The sequence below is a fragment of the Solenopsis invicta genome, chromosome 16 (assembly GCF_016802725.1).
Source record: "Solenopsis invicta isolate M01_SB chromosome 16, UNIL_Sinv_3.0, whole genome shotgun sequence".
NCBI classification, from domain to species: Eukaryota; Metazoa; Arthropoda; class Insecta; order Hymenoptera; family Formicidae; genus Solenopsis; species Solenopsis invicta.
The window spans coordinates 17,302,703-17,325,276 of NC_052679.1; the positions used below are offsets into that span (position 1 = coordinate 17,302,703).

General features: G+C 40.4%; 1 protein-coding gene across 3 annotated transcripts in view; it reads right to left on the reverse strand.

Annotated features, from left to right (window-relative positions):
• LOC105196433 (MICOS complex subunit Mic60) overlaps positions 1 to 22,574 on the reverse strand; it is a 37,039-nt gene that overhangs the window by 13,544 nt on the left and 921 nt on the right. For 2 of the 3 annotated variants that reach the window (XM_026133761.2, XM_026133762.2), the window contains exons 3-10: positions 22,286 to 22,354; positions 21,917 to 22,129; positions 21,784 to 21,827; positions 21,465 to 21,572; positions 21,177 to 21,387; positions 20,680 to 21,091; positions 20,386 to 20,520; positions 12,450 to 12,678 (exon numbers count right to left, since the gene is read on the reverse strand). In XM_026133761.2, coding sequence (XP_025989546.2) covers positions 12,450 to 12,678; positions 20,386 to 20,520; positions 20,680 to 21,091; positions 21,177 to 21,387; positions 21,465 to 21,572; positions 21,784 to 21,827; positions 21,917 to 22,129; positions 22,286 to 22,354 — 1,421 coding nt within the window. The remainder of the gene's footprint in view (positions 1 to 12,449; positions 12,679 to 20,385; positions 20,521 to 20,679; positions 21,092 to 21,176; positions 21,388 to 21,464; positions 21,573 to 21,783; positions 21,828 to 21,916; positions 22,130 to 22,285; positions 22,355 to 22,574) is intronic. The other variant, XM_026133763.2, reaches the window with a different exon arrangement.

Below are 22,574 nucleotides of genomic sequence, written 5' to 3' on the forward strand. Positions count from 1 at the left end.
TTAACTTTATCGCTACTAAATTGCAAAGTACTTAAAAGTCATAAATGATATAAAGATAAATGATCGTAAAAGACGCGGTATTTTAGAGTCTTTTTCGGAGATACGTACGTTTTCCGCATGTAAACGACCGATCGTAAATTAAGGTCCTGCAAGTGCTCTTCTCTCACGCAACATCGGGTCCCAAATTGTATCGGCGAAACGCATCGACTTCGATGACAGCTTAACACGATCGTAAAACCAAAATGACAGACCGATTGCCCGACGTGCGATATATATCCCGGAGTATCTGTTTTCCTACGCTCTCCCTTTTTCCCTCGAGCTTATATTGCCGCGCGATAGACTTTCAGCGAACGATTCTCACGCTCGAGCGGACCGGTGAGCATCGACGCGGAAAACGGAGAAGGTCGAAGGGCTCAGGACGGTTTCAAGCCGGATTCACTCCATCTCGCGTGTCGGTCTTCCACCCTATCATCCCCTTGCGAAGACGAAATCGCGTTATTACGCGGGCGAAGCCGTCCGCGGCTAAACCGGACGTCGTCGCCGCAAAAAGTATCCCGAGCCCCGCTAAATCCGCCGCGTATCCGTGGGAATTATCAAACTCCCGAATGAACGCGTCCAATTATTCCGGATAATTACTAGTTCGCCCGAGCGTATGCCAGCGGCGGCGTATCATCGCTCGGACGAACGAAGTTCCGCTCTACGGTCTGTCAGAATTAATTGTCTCCACTGGCACTCGCGAAAATCGTAATTACCAGACCACGGACATTTTTCCCGCGTTTATCGCACCGCGTGTGAAGGTAAAAAAAAAATAATAATAAAAAAAACAATGACCCAGAAACATTTAAAAATGTGTTTCGGACCCTTTATTTTATAAATTGCTGTTTCAACAACCTAACAAGTGATACAATTCGACCATCGATGTTCTAAATTTCATCCCCGGCAAATATTGGTTACCGTATATATGTAGAGAGATTTCAGTAAACTGTTTGTTTATCTTGTAACTTCGGTACGTGTGTGTCAATTTTCGTACTTCGTTACTAGCTTTATCTGTGATTGTCATGTACTTCATAAGAGCGAAGTAAAGCGGACGTTACTACTGCTGAGTGTTGATTAACGCGAATGAAATTAAATTTAATTATAATAAAACGGTGTATATACGTAGAGCGCTTTTCTCTCCGTACAGTAACACGCTACTTTTGCCTTTAGCAATCGTGTTCCGCGCTTTGTTTCACATATTTTCAATCCAATAATCGTTTATACGCTTGCCACCGTTCATCGCAAAAAATTCCGTACGTTATCAGATGGCACTGCGCCAGGTCACACACCGCTGCTGTCTGTTCTTTTATGCTCTCTCTCTCTCTCTCCCTTTCTCATAATTTTAAATTCCAGTTAATCGATAAGAAGAACATTCAAATGCTGGCATTATTGTTGTAAAAATTTGTGGCCAAATAATACCTATCGGTTCACTTTGATAAATCTGAAATGAAACAGTCTTTCCTCTCTGCGCTCTCTGTCGTTTCCGGCTCATCGGCCTGTCTTTCGCGAGACGAAGTACTAGTTAAATCCGTTCGGAGTGAGTTAAGCGGCGCTAGGCTATGTGACATTTTATGCTCCGGGAGCTATGTGAATTTCGAGAGCTGCTCGATGTTCTGCTTTCATCACCGTACGAAACGTCCCACGTACACTATCTCCCTCTCTGTTGCTCTTTGTCCTTTCTGTGACCCTGTTTTCCAAACGCTCCTGGATTGACGAGCGCGGCGTAACGATGCGGTCGACGCACGACAAAAGGATGGATTGCACAATCCCCCGTGTCGTGCCGACACGCCAAACACTTTTCCCCTGTCCGGCACACATTGCGTCACGATGCCTGTGCGCACCCGCACACCGGGGCACATCGGAGCACTAAACATCGCGTAAAACGCGCAACCAACTTTTCCTCCCATGGGGAGATACCGGCCGCCAGATCACAGCTAAGCGGATACGCGCTCGAGCTTAATCGCGAAATAAGATCGTCCGCAACAGCAACTTTCTAATGAGGACAACCCGATTGCACTGGGCGTGATACACACGGTGACATCGGTTTAAAGTATTTACGATGTGTGGCTGCTGTCTCCTATCTCCGCGCGTGACCTCCGGAAATTTCATTAGTTAAGCAAATTATTTTAAGCGGCTTTTTCGGGTAGAAGACGTATCAAACCGCTACCCGGGATGTTATCAGAATGCTAACTCGGCCACCAAGATAAAAGCGATAAAACAAATCGATATAAGCATCCGCAAACTCTGCCAAAATTATATTCCCAGGCCGCAACGGTGCGGTTAACGCAAAGAATTTAATGTAAAAAAAAAATAGCGGCTTATTAGACTACAGCAACTTTGTCGTACATGAATTTCGTATAATTCTTGCGCTTGTCAAGTTGTCTTTTCTCCCCAATTCACACACTAAGAAAAAAATTGTTAACTTTATTTTTTTCAACTTGATTAACTTTTTTTCAGCTCAAATATATTTATGTGCTTAAGTGAAATAAATGTTGAAACAAAATATATAAATATTTAAATTAAAGTTCAAATATTTTATGTATTTGAGTTAAATATGTAAATACTTTAAATTGAAGAAATTTAATCGAGTTGAAAAATTTCGTCAATTTAACAACTTTTTTTTTCTCGGTGTACGTAAATTCAACTTGTTCAATTGAAATGTATGGAATTTACGTTTGCGATGGCGACTAATTGAAATTTAAGCAATATGTACTTCCACCAAGAGTTTATTTTTTAACGTTTTAATCTAATTTCCATGCTACCTAACAAGTTTACGCATAAAATAACTTTAATGTATCTAGAGCGTATTATTTTAAAATTGAATCCTCTTAAATGAGATTTCGCGGAAAATATGAAAAAAGTTGTATGAAAAAAAATGTGTGCTTTGAAGAATATCACGGTACCGCGAGGAAGAATAGATTGAAATGGTACAGACGTTGACGTGGAAACGCGAAAATCCCGTCATCGGTGGTCTCAGGATAATTGATTGCTTTTCGTTCGAAGCTCTATAAAAACGAACAAAAAAATCTATAGCTCGAGGATCAGGCAATCGAGGGCTCTAGCAGGTAGAAAAATTCGCACATCGGCGACGAGGATAATTAATCGACGCTGCAAATGCTATCCGCCAGCTAGGTTTATTGTCCCGTTCATAAATTAGTCTAGTGGTTAGAGAGCAAATGTATAGCGACCGTCCGACTAAAAACAATATTAATAAATCTATCGCGCCAAGAGTCAGCGAGTGACGAGCCTTTTTCATCGGTCGCATTAAAATAGAGTCTCTGCCGCTTCACTCAATTTCGTGTTTAAGCATACATTAATAAAATTCTAATTTTGTGAGCTTAATCACATATTTCAACGAAATTATGAAAATTCAAATACGAATTAAATTCTAAGGTGAAATTATCTGAAAAGCTCGACAGAGTCTCTTTTTTTCTTTTATTGTGGATTTTTTTGGAATCTTTTACGTACAACTAACGAATACGATTGCAATTAACTATCTCAAACTGACGAGATATCAATCCGGATATTCTAAATCTAACTGGAAATGGATACGTGCGAACGGGTGTTTATTGTATGAAATACAATTCGATCTGTAAACAATTTATAACGTTACGTCAACGTCGCGAAATCAGACGCCACGTCCGGCACGTATGTTTGTACTTTGACAAAACGTGGGGATTTTGACGTAATGTGGGGAGTGCGATGAAGGCTGTAGCATTGTTACGGTTTATCGTATAAACAAATCGAGGGAGAACTAACAGCATGCAAAAAATCTACAAAAAAAAGTTATATCCGTATATTTTCGATTTTAAAAGTAAAAATGTGCATCTAGCATTTATTGTATCTTTAATCAGAATTCAATAGTATCGTCAATTGTCAATTGCATCCTTCATCTCGGTGCAATTTCCCTTTCCGCAAAATTCTAAGGGCAATGCTCCGCGATACCGATCTTCCGAAAAACACTTTCATAAATGTCATTCCGAACACTTGCGCGCCAGTCGAAAGAACGAAACAAGCTCTGCCGATAGAGGACGATCAATTTGGCACTGCAGCATTGCGGATAGTTTTTGATTTCGTTTCGTCGACAGGCGGCCTGTTACTCCCGTGGCTGACCAGATTATTTAAAGCGTCTGTAAAAATGCCGGCGAACGAGAGAGCAGTAAGAACTCGGGATTTCAGTTTTAATTTTAAGCGGTAATTATCCTTACCCGGCGTTAAATTGATATCAAATCTTGTCACGCGATTAACATTTATATTTGTAAATAAACACGTTATCGTATATATTTATTTTAGGCATAATGCAGGCACATATACACACATATACTTGCAATTAGAAATGATAATTGAATTATTAAACAGAACATCAAGCAATAAGAGATTTTTAAAAGCTATTCGCGAAACACGATATCTGTGCGAATATTGCGAATAATTAACATTTAATCAAAGGAAATAACGCACAATTATCCAAATTCTACTAAAACCAAATTTGTTTTATAATAATAATCTTTAGTGAAATATTTTAATTAAATGTTTAAAATTAATACAACCAAAAAATATTTAATAATATTACTACACGATTACTAAATATCATATCACTAAATATTTGATTATATTGATCGAACAGTTATTTGAAACATCACCAAAGTTTAATAAATATCTCTAGGCTTGATTGTTATTACCAAACTCTTTTTTTTAGTGTATCCGCGATTTCTAAATGTAACAGATGGAATTCCATTTTTAATTTCGTTATTAATTAGCCGCTGTCGTCTTTTTAATTTTTTTCCACTGTTCCGCCACAAAGGCAACTATATCAATTAAGACAATCCTGAAAACTTTTAATTGCCGCAGTGCTAAGGCACTAGAAGCGTTCGTCCTTTCTGTGTGTCGGCGTTCAACAAAATTCGCCAACTTCGAGCAACTAGGCGACTCGATACTAGCGCGACAGTCAATACAAGCATCCATTTAATCGGTACCTATCCCAAGACTTCTCTCATTAACAGCGTTGTTTTTCTTTTTTATCGCGGGGAAAAAAAACACCGATATCGCCGGTCTGGTGACGTGCGCCACCGGTGAACATTATTTGTGGCCGTTACGGAGAAACTCCACCAGGACTTTATTTCTACTGTCGTGCAGTTTCCTGGCACGAGCCGGTACCAGCGGAGCACCGCGGGCCGTTGAAATACGAGCCGAGAGCCCTAGTATTCGAGTACCGGCTGGGAGAGAACGCGGCTGGCTTTTCTTTTTGCTCCCGTCTTCTGACGCTAAAACCACACGGCGCGAGGGAGAAATAAGGGAGGAACGTTCTCCTCTTTCTCTCTCTCTCTCTCACTCTCTCGGGAGAAAGTTGCCCCGTTGCATTTCGAACGGCGACGTAAGAACACGGTTAAGCCGCATTCCGACGGCACGGTATCTCGACAGTAATGCGCAGAAAAAGCACAGAATAGAAACCAGGAAAAGCGAGGATCCACGATCATTGTGCGCCGGAAGATCACGACGGGCAAACGAGCGCCTTTCTACCCTTTTGGTATCTGCAATTTTCACCGCAGCACTGACGTAGGATGGAAATTTACGCCAAAATATATTCGACACAAAAAGTAGCAATAAAGTTGAACCTTGGGAAAAAGACGTAGTATATGTTCTGTACATTTAATTCGTAAAATACTTTCAAAGATTTTTGTATTATTTCATTTTCTTTTTTGCCCCTCTTTCGAGGAAAATTGAAGTCAGATTAACTACGTACACCGAGAGAGAGAAAAATGACTGCAATTATCATAATTTAGCTATAATTCATAGTCACTTTGGCGTTAACTGTATTTATAATTTTAACTATGCAAATTATAGCTAATACTTATTATTACTGTAATATTATGTAAGTAGTAAGCGTAATATTTACTATAATTGTGATTTATCATTTATATAAAAATTTATCATCCATATTTTGATATTTTACTACGTTAATATTTGAAATTATCACAATTTATAGTCAAATTTGTTCACAGTTGTAGAACTACACAAACACAAGATTACTATTATTAACATTAGCAGTGGTAATTGTAAAAAAAAATTCTTGGAACTCTTAATCATAATTATTTTACCATAAAATTATAGAAATTCAAACGCTTTTCTCTCAGTACATGCAACGCAATATTATTGAATGATTCGGAATGACGGCTGCTTTGAGATTCGACGTGTGACTCTTTGTCCAACGTAATACTTCCTCTCGACCGCGGGCGATTTTTCTTAGATATTACACGTATTAGTTCCGAGCCTCACGTAAACGAGTGCCTTTCTTCTCGCGGAGTGTTTTCGCGCAGGGGGGTTGCAGCCACGAGCGAAGGGCCGGAAGAAAGGGCCAATGTGGGAACCCACCAGCTCGGCGACCTACTTTCTTCGCTTTTTTTTCCCCCTACCCCTTCCGATTTCGTCAAACCATTTTCGTCGGAACGAAAATCGTGCGGGATAAAGCGTGCAACGTTGTATAAAAAAAAAAAACGCATTTTAAACGCGCATTTAATTAAAACACGCGTGGGGGGCACGATCGGTATGCATCTCGATCAAATACATATTTACGACGGGCGTCAATTTTATGAGAAGAAAATCAATATTTATAGCAAAATATACAAAAAAATGTTAAAGAAGCAAATTTATCCATTATTCACCGGCTTAGCTTTTGATGGGCTAAAATATTCTTTCAATGTTTGATGTCCCGCACCAATATATGCATGTACAGTTTCAATAATATTTTTCATATTATATTTTTACTTAGCAAGCGTTTAGGCTTCGTTAAATATGTATCAACGATTTGGAGCATACAGACTCTCTTCTTCTATTTTATATGTACTATCAATATTCTACCTTTATCTTCATCCCGCGTCGCGTCCCAAACTTTTACGCGTTTCCACGTTTATGCGTCCCACTTCCAGCTGTCACGCCAATAATTTTGAGACGTTCGGCACTGAGGAACACGTACTGTCTGATTTACGGGAGAATTACGACTCTCGTAGGGTTGTCGCGCCGTTCACGCGCGACCGAGGAAATATTGAATCGTAAATGCTCGTGGACATGCAATTAAACGTCCGATTTCTACGTTTCGCCGACATAAAAAAAAGTCGACTCTCGCGGATATTAAGATGCCTCTTTGCAGAATCACGTGGAGCCACGCTCCTTTTTGAAGCACGATATACCGAACGTATAAATTATTCACGTTCGATATCCTTAAATTCACGTTTGCGAATAACATGAATCTTTACAAAGAACAGCTATATCTGAAATACTGTGCATGCGATAAAAGTTAATTCGCCGCGCAAACAATCGCGAGTGATTCAGTAATAAAAACACGAGCCGTAAATTTCGACGGAATATGACTCTCGTAGCCGATCAAAAGATTTATTATCCTGGATTTAAATTTTTCAGTTTCCGTGGGAACGATAACAAACGATGTCCTCTAATCGAACCAATTGATTTGGACGAGAAAACCCGACGCTTCTTTTGTCCTTTCATCTAGTTCCTCAGCGACGCGAAAGTAATTTATTCAGCAACTCATACTAATATAATTATCACAATGTGCAGTAGCTAATTAATTAAAATTGTAAAATTATTTTATCGTTATTTATAAAAAATTACTAATTTTTATATTAATTCAGTTATGAAATTTATATTATGAGATGATTAAATTTTTTATCATACTGCTACAACATATGTATAAAAAATTATTTGCAAAAACAGACTGTTATATTATTTTTATGAAATCATTATATGAAACATTTATCCTATGTAATTAAATACAATATATATGATGTATTTTAGAATCATTATCATAAAATAAGAGTGAATTTAAACTGTTTCTCTTATTACTGCATAAAGTAAGATAATTTTAGATAAACAAATGTCGATTTTGATGGACAGAATCTTCGTTCTATGCTGAATAAAAAAATAGACGTTACAAACGCGTTTTTATTTTCCAATAAATACCTTTTTAAATAAATTCTGCTAACCTTATTCATTTTATTTACATTCCTACTTTGTTGTTCTATTTCATAACCATGACTGTTATCTCTAGCACTCATAAAAGGCGCAATCCTTTTGCATTAACATAAAGTAAAGCTATAGTCAAATTTATGTACTTTAGTCTATCTGGGAAGAGAAAGAAATGCTATACATGCTTCGTCTCAAAGTCGCATTTCAATTCGCGTAACATCGGTTTCTCACTGCGAAGTATATCGCCAAATAAAAAAAGGAGACGGAGAAAGAGGCTTTATCGCGCGCATCGTAAACCCCGTAATAATGCACCTTGTGTAAACCGTGTTAAGCGCATGTATATAAACCTCGAATTCGAAAACGTCCTCGCGCTTTGCGTCGTAAAGGACAAATCCCCGTCGTCGCTGTTTGCGAGATTTCGTCGAGTAGTTGTCGGCTTCAGAACCGGATGTGAGAGGCGATTCGAAACGGTAACCGTCAAACGCAGCTTCCTCTCGTGGAGCTTTCTCACGTAGCCGACGACGCGGATGAATTTAACGCGACGTAATTGCGGTAGAAATATTCGACGATGGCGGTGATCTATCTCGCATTTCGCGGGTGTGGAAATTTGCCAAGGCAGGAAAAGCGTAAACCGCATCGACGTCGAGCGGGATAACGTCGGGAACCCTGCTCTACGATCCCGAAGGATTCACGTCCGACTCGAGTGAACGGCAATCTCGCGTGCGTCGAGTAGGTCGACGTTGCATTAGTTAAGTCTCGCCGAGCGCATGAATATGCACCGCGTATCGCGGTGCTAGCTCGTTACGGGCTTCCTCGATGAATCGCGAGTCAATTTTGTCTCCCGGCGACAATGAGATCAGACATCGCTCTCTCGCATTTACGAAAATCCTCGACACGCGTTGCTATCCAAAAGAGAAATTAGGCACTCCGTCGCAGTTTCTCCCTTCGAAGGAAAACAATTCCGCTCGCCTTCGCGTTGTAGCAAATTACGACGTTTATTGTTTATTTCTTCATTGCCGCGCGAGAGAGAGAGAAAGAAAACTCGTCGCGAGCGCGAAAGCAATAAACGCCTACGGAAATGCAGAGCCACGTTTTTCCACTTCCCGCGAAGGGCCGTGTCGCGACCGTCCCGCTTTTTCCCTTCGCTAGCCTGGCACTCGACATCGCAGTCGTGTACTGACCCTTAATAGCGCCCACGAGAGACGTATGGCGGAAGTTATAATTGGAGCACACGCCGCATATGTTAGTCGGTTTGTCGAGCTGATAAAACCGCGACCTACGATCTCACTCGGTTTCCGCCCTCGTCCGTCCGTTTTATTGCCCCTTTAGCCATCCTGCGCGATTGCCTCTCTTCAAAATATTTAAGTTCTATGATAAAGCAGCATAGCTACATTAAATTCACACTTTTATTACATAATTATTACGGGTTACTTGATAATCACGTTGCCATAAGATTTTATAGCCAAAGAGCAGACTGCTCGAAAAAAACATGCATCCATCTCTCTCTCTCTCTCCCTCTCTCTCGTTGATTGTATCACATGTGAGAGTAGTAACTTTTACGCGGATAAACGGGATCATAAAATGCCGTTGAGTGCTCAAGATTCGCCACGACCGGGAACGTAAACAAACTCGTGAGATCTATGCAAAGTTTATCGCTATCATTTCACTTGTGGTACAACTGCTATCTCTCGAACTTCCAAAACCGTAATCGAAAATAGCCACTTTTATGAAGCTCCGAGAATCTCTTCTACTGCCGAAGATACCAAACGTTATCCACCCACCGTCGCAACATCGCCCACGTTGAAATCTAGAAGTTTACACCTCGACGCCTCCATCCTCATCTCTTTTCATGCCATCTTTTTATTACTAATTTCTATTCATGAAATACATTCCCGCGCCACCGTTGTCGCAGAAGCGATCGTCGAAAAAATGAGAAAGAGAAGAGAGAGAGAGAGAGAGAGAAAGTGAGAGAGATCGGCTGTGTCTTTTTCTCTCTCGTCTCTGCCACTTTGCTTTTTTTTCTCGTGAGATGCTTACGAAAAGTCAATAACGTCTTTATCTTCGTCGCACCCTCGCAACACGGTCTTATGAATCATCGTGGGAGTTGGCGCTTTTCCTCTCGTCTCTATCTTGAGACCCTTCGAGGAACCTGCATTTTATTAACTTCTGGCAGTTTCTCTTCGCGCGGCCCACCCGCCGGAGTCTCCAGTAGCAAACGCGTTGGTAAAGCGACGTAATTCACCAAATTAAACGCAGAACTCCTCGCCGGATAATGGATATTATGCAGCGCTGAGCACCGTATTCCACGCGTTTCTTTCTCCGTCCTTCTCGTCCCGGACACCTCCATCCACACTTCCGTCCGCTTGTTGGGCAAAGTTAATTAACGAGCGAAAAGCGTCTCGCGCGAGAAACAGCCGTGCTCTCTCAGCCAACCGGAAATATCCCGGTCGGCCGATTTCGGTGACACTACTTCGAGAGACAATCCGCAATTAGGACAATAATTATAAGCACCGGTAGACCACCGGGAAATTAGGACATTTTAATCGAGAAACTCGATGAGAAACGGTCCTATGAAAATGTCACAATAGTTTGCGGGGAAGCGTACCGTTATTCTCGCGTCGAAGTAAACCGCAATGAATTCCGGCGAAATTCGTTCTATCGCGGTATTCGCCGTTCGCCGAATACGAGAAATAAAAGCTATTTAAAAAAATCTTTCCTCAATTTAAAAGCTTTCCCTCTCTCTTTTGTTTTCTCTTTGCCGCGACAATTAATACAAACGCGCGGAATAAAATAAACATGAGACACCGTGCCAGCGAGAAATGCGCTGGAATTAAACAATAATCGATAATGCTCGGATAGTAAACACATTGGTCCTTTCGGGGAGAACGGTCCATTAAAAATGAACAAAAAAAAAAAAAAAAAAAACCACCTCCGCGAGTGGACAACGATTTTCAATAATATAACGCCTACGAGTCGTGTCGAGGACGCGAGCACCGAGTATCGATAACGTGTCGCGTTCGTAATCTGTCCAGTGACCGGAAAATTACTCGAACGGAAACTAATTAAAGATAGTTATCGGCCAACGCGTTGCGCAATGAGTGCATATACGAGATTTGTTAATCGAGAATTAATCTCAACTGGTCGGATATAGGAGTGCGGGCAGCGGTGATAAGGGGACTGTTGGGTGCCATCGCTGGCTGTGTTAAACTCGAACAGGGTTAATCCGGATTAAACTCCGGTAGCCCCTCTGCTACCAGTAAAACTAGAAAGGGCAAACACGGCCCGCGATATCTTCGGCCAGGCGCATCTCAGAATGTCGTACGCCTCGTACGCGGATTACAAAGTTACCGCGCAATAATACAGCTGTATGCCGCATATACATACGTTAAAACTCCGTTCGCTGAACTTCGTTTAGCGAATGTTCAATTTTCGATAAACATCGCCGGCGTAACTTTCAACGGCGCCTTCACAAGTAATTTTCAGAAACTCTCGACGGTATCTTACAAAATATGCAGATCTTTTTTACATTTCTTCGTAAACATTTTTAAAACGCGTGCGTGATATATCGAAAATGTATCTAATATATTATTTATATATCCGACACCCAAAAAATATATAGATATAATTTTTGTCAAATTTTTACGTATTCTTTTTTTCTTTTTGTCAGACGCGATAACCTTAGATCGGTTTGACAGCTTTAAGACCACGCTGTTGGGTATTATCCTTCTTTCGCGAACAATTATAGGATCGTATCTTTCCCCCTTTGTAAACATCCGTGGCTAAGTTACATGTCCGGTTCGGTGAAAGGCAGGGGGTGCAAGGCGCAAACAATACTGATCGCGCGAACGCTACACATTCGACGGTGAAACTCGACCCGACCTCGGTCCGACTCGGGACCATGAGAGGTCCATTATCGTCGAAAGGACAAAGAGATTGGGAGAAGGCAAACAGTGGAGATCAAGCGTCTCAAAATGTCGCCGACACTTTCTCGACGTGGACGCGAGCGCGCACGGCCTTTTACAGAGACCCAGGTCCGTGTTTTTTGTCCCCGTAATTAAACGCCAGAACACGACAGAAGGGCAAAGACGACAGAGGCAAAAGCATCTCCCCGAAAGACGATTTGTCTACTAAATGGCACAATATATACGAACATTGAACATTTATTTACTAAACTAACGATCGTTTTTATCGTGGTCTATGACAATTTCTATGAGACTTATCGAGGTAGTTTACCCCCGGGAGAATGATTAGAAAAATCAATTTTATTGAATTGAATAGTGAATTTTGAATCGTTTTCTGATTCGCATAAACTTTAATCAGACTCGAGATTTCTTTTAACGCAATTGCGATCGTGCAATTACACCCTCCTTGCGGAAAAGGAGATGTTGTCTTCTCTCTGGTTCGAAGAAAAAAATACATAAAAAGATGATACATACTTTTAAGAGCCACCGTGATGGCACGTGATCTTCCAACTACCTCCGCGAGCTGTGTCTTATGCTTTATGGAGTTGGCGTCGGCTTGCTCGTTGAGCGCGCGCTGCAGCATCCTTTGCGCTTCCTGCTCTTTGACCGAAAGTGCCTCCCGAAGATGATCGGCGTGTATCTCTGACTGCAATTTCAGCTGCCGCCGCATCTCGTCGTCGAACTTCTTCTGCTCCGTCAGCAGCTGAAGCACGAAGATGGATACTCGTAAACTTGTATGCATGAATAACATATTACTTCGTTCGTTTTATGATTTTTTCCCTACTACATAAATAATTAAGGAGAGAAAACCGCACGGTTTTATATCACACATATAAAATACTGCCTTGGCCAAAAGCGTTACTCTCGATTTACGAGGTGCATTCAAGTGCAATTTTTTTTTCTCGGGCACGGTAACAGATAAAAAAAAACACTAGACGCGTTTTAAAAGACGCAGGCGTTTGTTGAGGATGAATGAAAAACATTGGCAGCATCGCGCGGCTTAAAGAACATTTGTAGCACCGCTTCTCGAGAGCATGAATTTTGACATTTTCAGTGAGCAACTTCAAGTGACACAACTGTTATATAAGTCGGACGATGCTGCCAATTCTTCTTACTCATCCTCAATGAATGCCTACATCTTTTAAGACGCGTCGAATGTTTTTATATTTGCTCCCATTCCCAAGAAAAAAAAATTGCACTTAAATTGCACCTCGCAAATTGAAAGTGCTTAACACTTTTGGTCAAGGCGTTTCACTACGAAAATGTCATGTGCTCCTTTCAGTATTTTTTTTTTTCTTTTGTGATATTAATGTATGTCGGCTTATATCTTAAAATAAACTTTTTACATTTTACTAAATACGAATGCATTGCGGAGTTATAACATCGCGCGTTTCTCAGCCTTTTCCAATCTCTTAGCCACAGGATAAGAGAAAATGAACGTCACGTGAGAGATAAGCCGAAGTTTCAGGAAACTAGATAAGACGTTGCATGCCAGTGCTTTAAAGTCTAGAACAAACAGCGCCTCTCGACAGCTCAGAGACGTTGTTGCGAGGTTACAGAAAGACGAGAACATCGTTGGCTCGATTCTCGATTCTCGAGAAACAACAAAAAAAAATCTCGCGATCTGGACCACTTAACGTCCTTTATTTGGAGAAATAGACTAGGTATATAAAGCTAGATTAGATGTATAAAGAAATACGTTAAGAAAAAAATTTCTAATCAAATTTAACGACAACTAGCTTATCATCTTTCTTCAATATATTCTTTTTGTATTAAAAAAAAAAAAAAATTAGAATTCCCGAGAAGCTCGTGTGTCCTACAATCCTGCGGCAATCACTACCCTCGGCGTGATAATGCCGTTCAAGATACACGTCCCGAGGCATTAGCCTAATGAGACTTTGATGAATTATCCCCACTTAAGGCATGGCCAAGACCGCCCTCATTGGGCAGCGACCCAAGCCTCGAAAGTCTGGTAGATCCTCTATCTCCTGTCCGCCGTCTGTCGTCCCACCCGATTCACCCCCTTACTCCCTGACCAATGTCGTGTTTTGTACGGGCCAACGTCTACGGATCCGTGTTTCAGGGACGATCCGCGGACATGCACCGACCCGCCATTGCCTGGAACTCCATGTACCGAGAGCCCGTGTCAATAATTAACGCCCGGCTGACCCGACAACTTTGCCGGCCCGTTTGAGTCAAGGATACGAGCGAGGATCTCTATCGACACTACAGGATGCAGGCGTTCTCGAGCGTTACTCGCGAATGGCTGCGTTCAGTGAAAAAAGCAACTTTGAAACTGTTGTAAGATACTTTAATACGATTGGTTTACAATCAGATCCGGCGGAAACTAAAGGCACGAATCGTATTAAAGTATCTTACAACAGTTTGCAAAGCTGCTTTTTCTACTGAACGCAGCTATGATTAAATTCCGCGATCTACAGGATGGGAGATAAATCGATCCAAGTTCTCGAGACAGGCAATAATATGCCAAGAATGCGGTTGTCTTTACGCGATGCAAAATGCGGTGGAATCGGGGACAAATGGAAATGAGCCGTAATCTTAAAATTGGCCATTTTTCACGTTGCAGATACTGCGACGATCTGAGCGTTAAAAGAAGATACTGCGCTCGGCAACGGCCCTTAATTTTTATAAACATGGGAAGTTATACAATCTTTCTTGATTATGATTTTATTTATAGAATTTAACTAAAGTTATTTTCCCCACATAAATTATCTGAAATTAATTGAAAATAAAATTGATATTTTATACGCAACGATAAAAAAAAAACGAACAGGAAGCAACGCTTTTCCACTCGGCTGAGCTAAGCTGGCTCGAGCGTAACGTTCTATAATCTGTTTCGGCAAATCCAAAACACTTCACTAACACCGGTCGCATGCCGCAATTGCGCCAAGCCGGATTAATTAAATACGGTAGAGGAAAAACGCGAGCCGTTTATATTCACGCAAAGTCACGCGAAAATTGTTACGCCTGCAGCAAATACTGCGACAGATGTTTCTGCTTCGTATCGTCGATTATGGGTACTGCAGTATTTACTTTGTCATTCTGTTATAATTGTATCAACATTTTTCTCTTAGATTAAGAGTCGAGAATGTTACAGATCGTATGCCGTTATTGATACATGCACTTAATCGAGCGTCCGGCAAAAGAAAACGATAATAATATTCGCATATTTCTCTTGCGATTTAAATTGCAAAAAGGTCCTTTCATTACAGTTAGACGAATGCGGATATTTGTCTCGTGCCCCTCGGTATATAACGTTTATCCTTCTCCCTCTTTCCCTCACTCTCGTATGCTGACGATAACGAATTCCGCTCGGTTCTCGCGTTTATCTCCCGCGAAGACGGATTTCGAACGAACGAAATCGCGCGGCGGTTTTTCCCGGCGCGTAACTAATTTAATGACGACGATTTGTACGGCAATCTACCTGGGGATCGGGCGACGGATGCGGCGCGGCGAGATTCTCCGCGGAAGAAAGGAAAACGGATTTGGAGCTATTAACTTGCGCGGGTCGCGTCTCGCCAACTTCGCTGGCCGATCGAAAGTTTGCCGATGGAAAAACTCGAAGCTCCTTCCAGATATCGCGGACGGATATCCGCGCAATTCGCGTCCCCTCACTTGATGATCGATGGAGGAAAAAAAAACAGCGACGCTCTCCCCCTCCGTTTTTTTTTTCTTAACTTAACGAAATCGAGATTGATTCTCTCCTTCCCGTACTTAAAAGTAAAACGGCCGTAACAAAGGACCGTCAGGAGTTAAGTGTATCGTAAATCTCAATGTAACTTTGGCGAAGCGAAAGAATTTTATTCGCGTCCCTTTTTAAGATCTATAAAAATCCTCTGGACCGGGGAACAGTTCATCCTTATCCAGGGAACAGTTATCCTTATCTTCCATATCTTCGTTTTGCGTTGATGGCAAGTAATACATACGAGAAAAGGTTCGCGCGGCATTTATTTATTAGGTTGCGCATATTCCCGGGTCACGAAATAGAGTAGACTTTACGACGATGATCCTGCCAACCCGCCCGGCACTCCAAATATTCTTTCCGTTTTGCAACGCAAGTTGATCATCCCATTCGATTTGTTTTCGTATAAAAAAAAATAAATAAATAAACAAATAAAAAAAGAATGTCAAGTGTCAACCAGCAATTATGAAATCCGCGCGATAGTTTCCTATCAAAAATAAAAGGCTTTTCGTGAAAGAAACTTTTGAAATGCAATTAAACGAGAAAGAATAAATCTTATTGTCGGTATTGAATCGAACATTACTTCTTCGGCAGAATTTCAATTCGTGATTTGATTACTATGATTTTAACGCTGAACTGAAAATTTCCAATAGATGAAACCTCAACATCTCCCTTAAGTAAAAGTTCCCGAAGAATTGGTCGTTGAAGTAAAGAATCAAACGTCTCTGGATGCTCTTCGTATTATTAAATTAAAGACTCAATGAAAATTCAAGAACATTGACGACGTCACCTTTAAATTATTCCACAATCTTGGTGTTGCAAAATGAGAGCTATCTGCGATTCATGGGAAGAGGCGCGAGGAAAAGGAAAATCGATCTTCGGGATAGAGGAAAACATTTGGTGAAGGTACCACGCGATTCAGTGCAGCACGTACGACCGCACTAGCGTTAACGTAGGAATTTCTCGATTTACAAGACGGGAAGAAACGCTTAAACGCCCGCTCTTTCGCGCGGCTGGTTAGTCGTCCTATACACGTCGAGTAATATTTTTCCTACCGGCGATGGCAGAGGGGGAAAAGGGGGCTTCCGTCGTAAAGCGAAAATACGATCAGCGCTACGTCGCACACGTGCGCTAAGGATCGTTTCTCTAGGACAAGTGCATCGTTTCGCGCCCAAAGAGTGCCCAAACGACTCTCGAAGATATAAACGTGAATGCACGTTAAAGGAAGACGTTCGAATTAAAGTAAGAAACTAATTAACGTTGCTTAAAGTAGATCTTCTAAGCAGTTCGATGTATTTTTTTTCTTTTTCTAGAAGATAAAATACAAGCTTTATGGGAAGGAGTGTGGGATTTTCGCAAACCTTATTACTGTGGAATTTATCAACTTCTATAAAAATTTCAGTTCATCGTAAATTTCAGTTGCACGATGGTTGCTTAATTGTTCGCGCAGGGGCGCGAATTAAAATTATCGGCGATACTTTGCCGAATATCGTGCGGCGGATGCGCTCCGAAAGCTATACGGAAAACGGAATTCGGACGAGTTTCACGGCTCGCATTTTGTTTCTAGGCGATGGTAAGGTAAGCTCCACCCGCGTGCGCACGCGGATAAAACAAATCGCGACAAAGTTTCATCGATAATTCACGTCCGTCGCGGTAAATAACTTTCAGGTGTACCGCCATAAAGATATCCCGTGACCGGGCCACGGACTGAAATCCCAAACGGCGGAGGCAGATAAGGAACTATGAATTTTTCAAGCTTTCTACGATCTTGGGACGTATCCTTACAGCTCGTACTGGGCTTCGCGGAAAACTTTACTTGCTGGTTGTAAATATACGAAACAATAAGCCATTTAACGAACAGATAATCTTTGGATTGGTTTATTTTATATTTATTTATAACATGTATATAAAGTATATATTATAAAATTATATATATATATATATATATATATATATATATATATATATATATATATACATAATAGGAAGATTAAATTGTATGTACTCTTAAAAAATAAAAGATAATTTTAAATTGCATCAACGACTGTATTAATGCAATATGCATGCAAATAGATATTTTGAATAGAAAAATGCACTTTTTCAAAGAACCAATAATTTTCTGGTCGTATACTAATTGCGAGAGAAAAAATATCTTACGATAAAAAATTTACTTAACACAAAAAAATTATTTACTCGATGGGTCCTTAAATAGCTTATTTGTTTGCAGTCAAGTTAAAAATTTATTAATTGAAATATTTATGTGTAAATAAAATGAAGAAATTACTTTTGATCAACTAATTTTTTCTTACAGTTCTGCAATATTTATTGTTCGACTATTTTTATATTCAAGGTAAGCAGATTTTTTAATCCAAGAAAACAATTTAATGAAGTTTAATAATATTAATAATATTTGTAAAATCATTATTTAATTGTAAAAAAATGTAAAAATACAAAATTATATACTTAAGGTAATGTCTATTTATTTAATATCCTATTTCAATAAAAATATTTTTATTTAAATGGAACAAACAATTGATACTTGCATCAAAATATATGGTTTAAAATGTTCTCTTTTTTCATTGTAAAAAATTTTTCTCTCAGTGTTCCAACTTGTTCCAAGATATTTTTCTAACGCTGACATAGCTATCAACACACGTGCGCCCGAAGCATATGTATATATAAAAAAAAATTAATTAACTTCTCTGACTCATGCAAAAAAATTTGACTCTTTTACAATGACCGTTTCATTTGGCGATGAGTTATGGCATGACTTTGCCTCCGTTCTCGCGATATTGGGACGAAAACATTCGGAGCCGCTCGCGTTGACGAAGACGACGACAACGACGACGACGAGTTGTTTTTCCGAGGCGAAACTACGTTAATTAAATGACGCGAGAGAGAGAGCCCTCTTTGCACGACGAGGAACAGCGCAAACGCACCGTAAAGTTCGCGTCTACAATGACGACATGACACACTTTCATTGCATTTGCCCCGACAGCTCGCATCGACTATCGTAAAATGGAGAATCGTTTGTCAACGGTAACTTATGAACAAATTATGCAATGATTACCATTTAATTAATTCCGCTGTCTCTTTCTCATACATATATGTGATTTAATGGATGATTCAGGGATATCGCTCGGCGATACGTCCGCCCGTCCGCGATGCATTAACGGTAAAATATCCGACCGGACGTTAACGAGCGGTACCGGAAGCTCGTAGACAAATAGCAATTAGAGGACACCGCTGTTCCCGTCCCGAAACGAGAACAAAAGGTCGTGCGAGCCCGCCGCGCGGATCGATTCGACAAGATTTATATTCGACGACGCGGTCCCGAGAGATAGAGACCGAGAGATCGGGGATATAAAGACAGGAGGAGCCAGGAAAGAGCTGTCGGACAACTATGAGGACAGTGAGTCACAATGGTTCCTCAGCGGATACCTCGCGGTGGTACGTACGGGCTACGGCATACAAACGCCGTACACTCCAAGGGAATAATATCGCCCGTTGCTGTTGAAATATTGGCGTTCGGCCAAATGGAAATAAATAAAAGGACCAAGGGGGATTGGCGCTGCCGGAGCCAGCCTCCGACGCGCGATTCGTTCGGACGTATCACGTATGTGACGTTGCACTCGGTGCCGCCGATTTAAATTCGTCATATACGAACAAAACACCGATGCACCTGTGCCCCCCGATCTGAATGCAACTCGGCTTTACCGTGTGCGGAAAGCGATTCGGTTTCGATTTGACTCTCAAAATTGCCACGCTCTTACTAAAGATATTTGATAAAGGATTATTAAAGTTGAAAAAACGCCTTATTGGTATAGTATAGAGTCTTGTAAAACGTAATTTTACGAAGCAATGCTGCCGGGATATTATTTTACGTGCCATTCGACATCCTGAGAAAAGAGCAGTAAAGCGTCTATGACTCAAGTGACCCGTTGTTACTTTCTTATTCCGTTATTTCCAACGTTCTTTAATGAAGGTTCGCTTTATCACCGTGATCTCTCTATTCGTTCGCCTTACAACTTAAGCACCACCATTTCCATCGCTCGGTTTTTAACTGCCCTCCCCCTCCCTCTTTCTCCCGTCATTTTTCTCTTTCGCCGCGTAATAGATTTTCTTAGAAATCTCAGAAATTTTTCGCGCCTCATACGATTATCATAAAGGAGCAATTTAATGAAAGAATCTCATTTTATGCCATCTCTCTTTAATTCGCACGACTATATATCTGCGTTCCCTGCAACGACAGTAAACGATTTCACGTGTGACTGTGCATAGTCGTTTGAATGACTAGGGCAACATTAATAATGGCGCTAAAGCTCGCATCTGTATTTGTATACTAAGAGAACAGATCTGAAGCGTATAAAAGCATGCAACATCGCGCGGCCAGTGCACGATTCACACACCAAGCAAGGCGCTTTGAAGCCATTTGAATCGCGCTTGGATATATTGCTTCTCTCGTCACGGACGTGTATACACGTATTATAGAATTAGCACTTCTCTAAAGCGTAATGCATGAACGAAGAAACATAAATGCGATAACGTATAATGGAATAATACGCGTGACGTTTGCACATTACGATTAATAAATTAAAAATTCTGTACCTCATTCAAAGAAATTTTAAATTAATTTTCTAAAGATGAACATCTGAATGTACTCGCGATTCATGTTTCAAGTTGGAAATATATTAAAAGAATTCTTACCTGTTTTGAGTGCTTTTCTTCAAGTTCCAGTCTCTCCTGGTTAGTCGCGAGGTTAATCAGCGCATCCAGCTTTTCTTGAGTTGTGTCCTCACCCGTCGTCCTCAATGCCGCTTTCACTTTAACTTCACTGACTGTCTATAATTAAATAATTTTTCTCTAAAGATCCTGATGATATTGTCAATGCAATATTATCAATCTCGTTAAAAATGACAATGTTGCAGCACAAAAGAGTTTCTGAGATGTAAATCAGGAGGCTATAAGAATTATGTCAAATAAATAATACTAACAACTTACTCTTAATTTCTCCAACTCCTTTTGTAGATTGTTAACTTTGTGATACATATGCAGGACGAATAAATCGAAGGCTTCTTCACTGACAGACAACTTCTTATCATGAATATTTATATTGGGAAATAGAATTTGCAATTCTTCGTTGAAGTTCTCCCGCGCTGTCTGAACCTGCTTCCAGTAGCGCTCTGAGACGTTACTGTTCTGCAGCTCTTCAGTATATTTTTTCTTGGCTTCGTCCACATCATCCATAATTTTTCTAATGTTCCGCCTCGCGGCTGTTTTCATGTGAGCGGCTGCTTCAAGCCCAGGTTCATCGATTCGATTGTACATGCTCTTAAGCGAATCTAACGCATCTTTCGCATGTTCTTCTGCCTGTTGTATGGTTTGTTTCCTCTTTTCTGTTGCTTCCTTTAACCTACAAATGTGACAAATCTGATTACATAATCAATATTCACTGCGAGTGAAGCGTGAACTGATTACGTAAATATAACGAAAATTACCTCTGCCAGACGACTCCACTTATCGTAGTGCCAGCACTTTCAACTACTTTGACAACATCGCGATTGTATTCCTGAAGCGCGTGCACGGCATTGTGATAAGCCGCAATAGCTTTAGCAGCAGCTTCGCCACAATACGTTTCCAACTCGATGAGATTTTGGGGTACCAATTCATCGCGTACAGGTTTAGGAGGCGGTGCTGGCTTCTCAATCACTATAAAATAAGAATTATTTAATTATGTTCCACGTAGACTTCATGTGAAATAATTACAAGAGCTAAAACAAACATACCAACATCTACTTTCTCACGCTTCTCTTTACTAACACGAATGTCGGCAGAATTCTTGTTAATAGGTGCTTCTTTCTGTTCAACCAACGGTTTAAAAGCTGACTTGGGCGCTGTAGTCCACACACATGAAAGTTAGTTGTTAAAAGTTAGTGGGAGCCTTATTTGTTATAATTATGTAATATATATATAATCTTAAGAAAATGTTTCACTCAAGGAAGATCACAGAAGATATGAGAAAAAGAATGACATGAGTAGGAGTTAAGGAATTAGGCATGGATTGGGACTCACGTATGTATTCTGTGTACTGTATTCTTGCCTGACCTGATTCTGATTCTGATGTCTCCTTGATGAACATGTCCAATATCCTGTAAAAAAAAAACATTTACAATTCACTAATAAAATAAATAATTATCACAATAATTATTAACGTTGTACATAATTTTTCTTTTCTTACGTTTGCTTCAACGTTCCAAAAAATGTAAGTACAACGTCGAAGTAACTGGAATCTTCCTGGAAGATAATCCGGATAGCTTTGTCTGTGCCAGGAATCCATCCTTCGAGGGTAGCTCGAACCTCTGGATCGTTTTTGGCGTACGTTAATATTCCTAAGGTACCTATTGTTACAGCCCCTAGAGTTATCAATGTGCCCGAGCCCCCTTTCTTGTCACTGTTAGAGAAAGACACAAGTAATTAAAATAAATCTGTTTGAAACAGTTCTTTTTCTTTTTTTTGTGACGCCCAAATTACATGAATAGCTAACAAATATAAAATCACAAGAAAAATAACAAGAACATGCATTAATTTAATAAATAATGTTCTGTACCTTTTTGATGGTGTTGTGGAATATTTGGGGCCAGTAATCCTGGATATAAACCTGACATCCCTGGATAGCCTAAAAAAAAAACATGTATAAAACTACATTTTGTGTACATATAAATATATGCACGATATGTAATGTCAAAAAAGTCTTAAGTAAAATTGTAACATTAATCAAAGGTTGACCCTTTCGCAATATTAATGACAGCTCAACGCTCGACAAATTTGTCAAATTCAACGCTGATATAATGCACGTGGCAGGTGTCATTTATAAAATTACTTATCCTTACATTAGG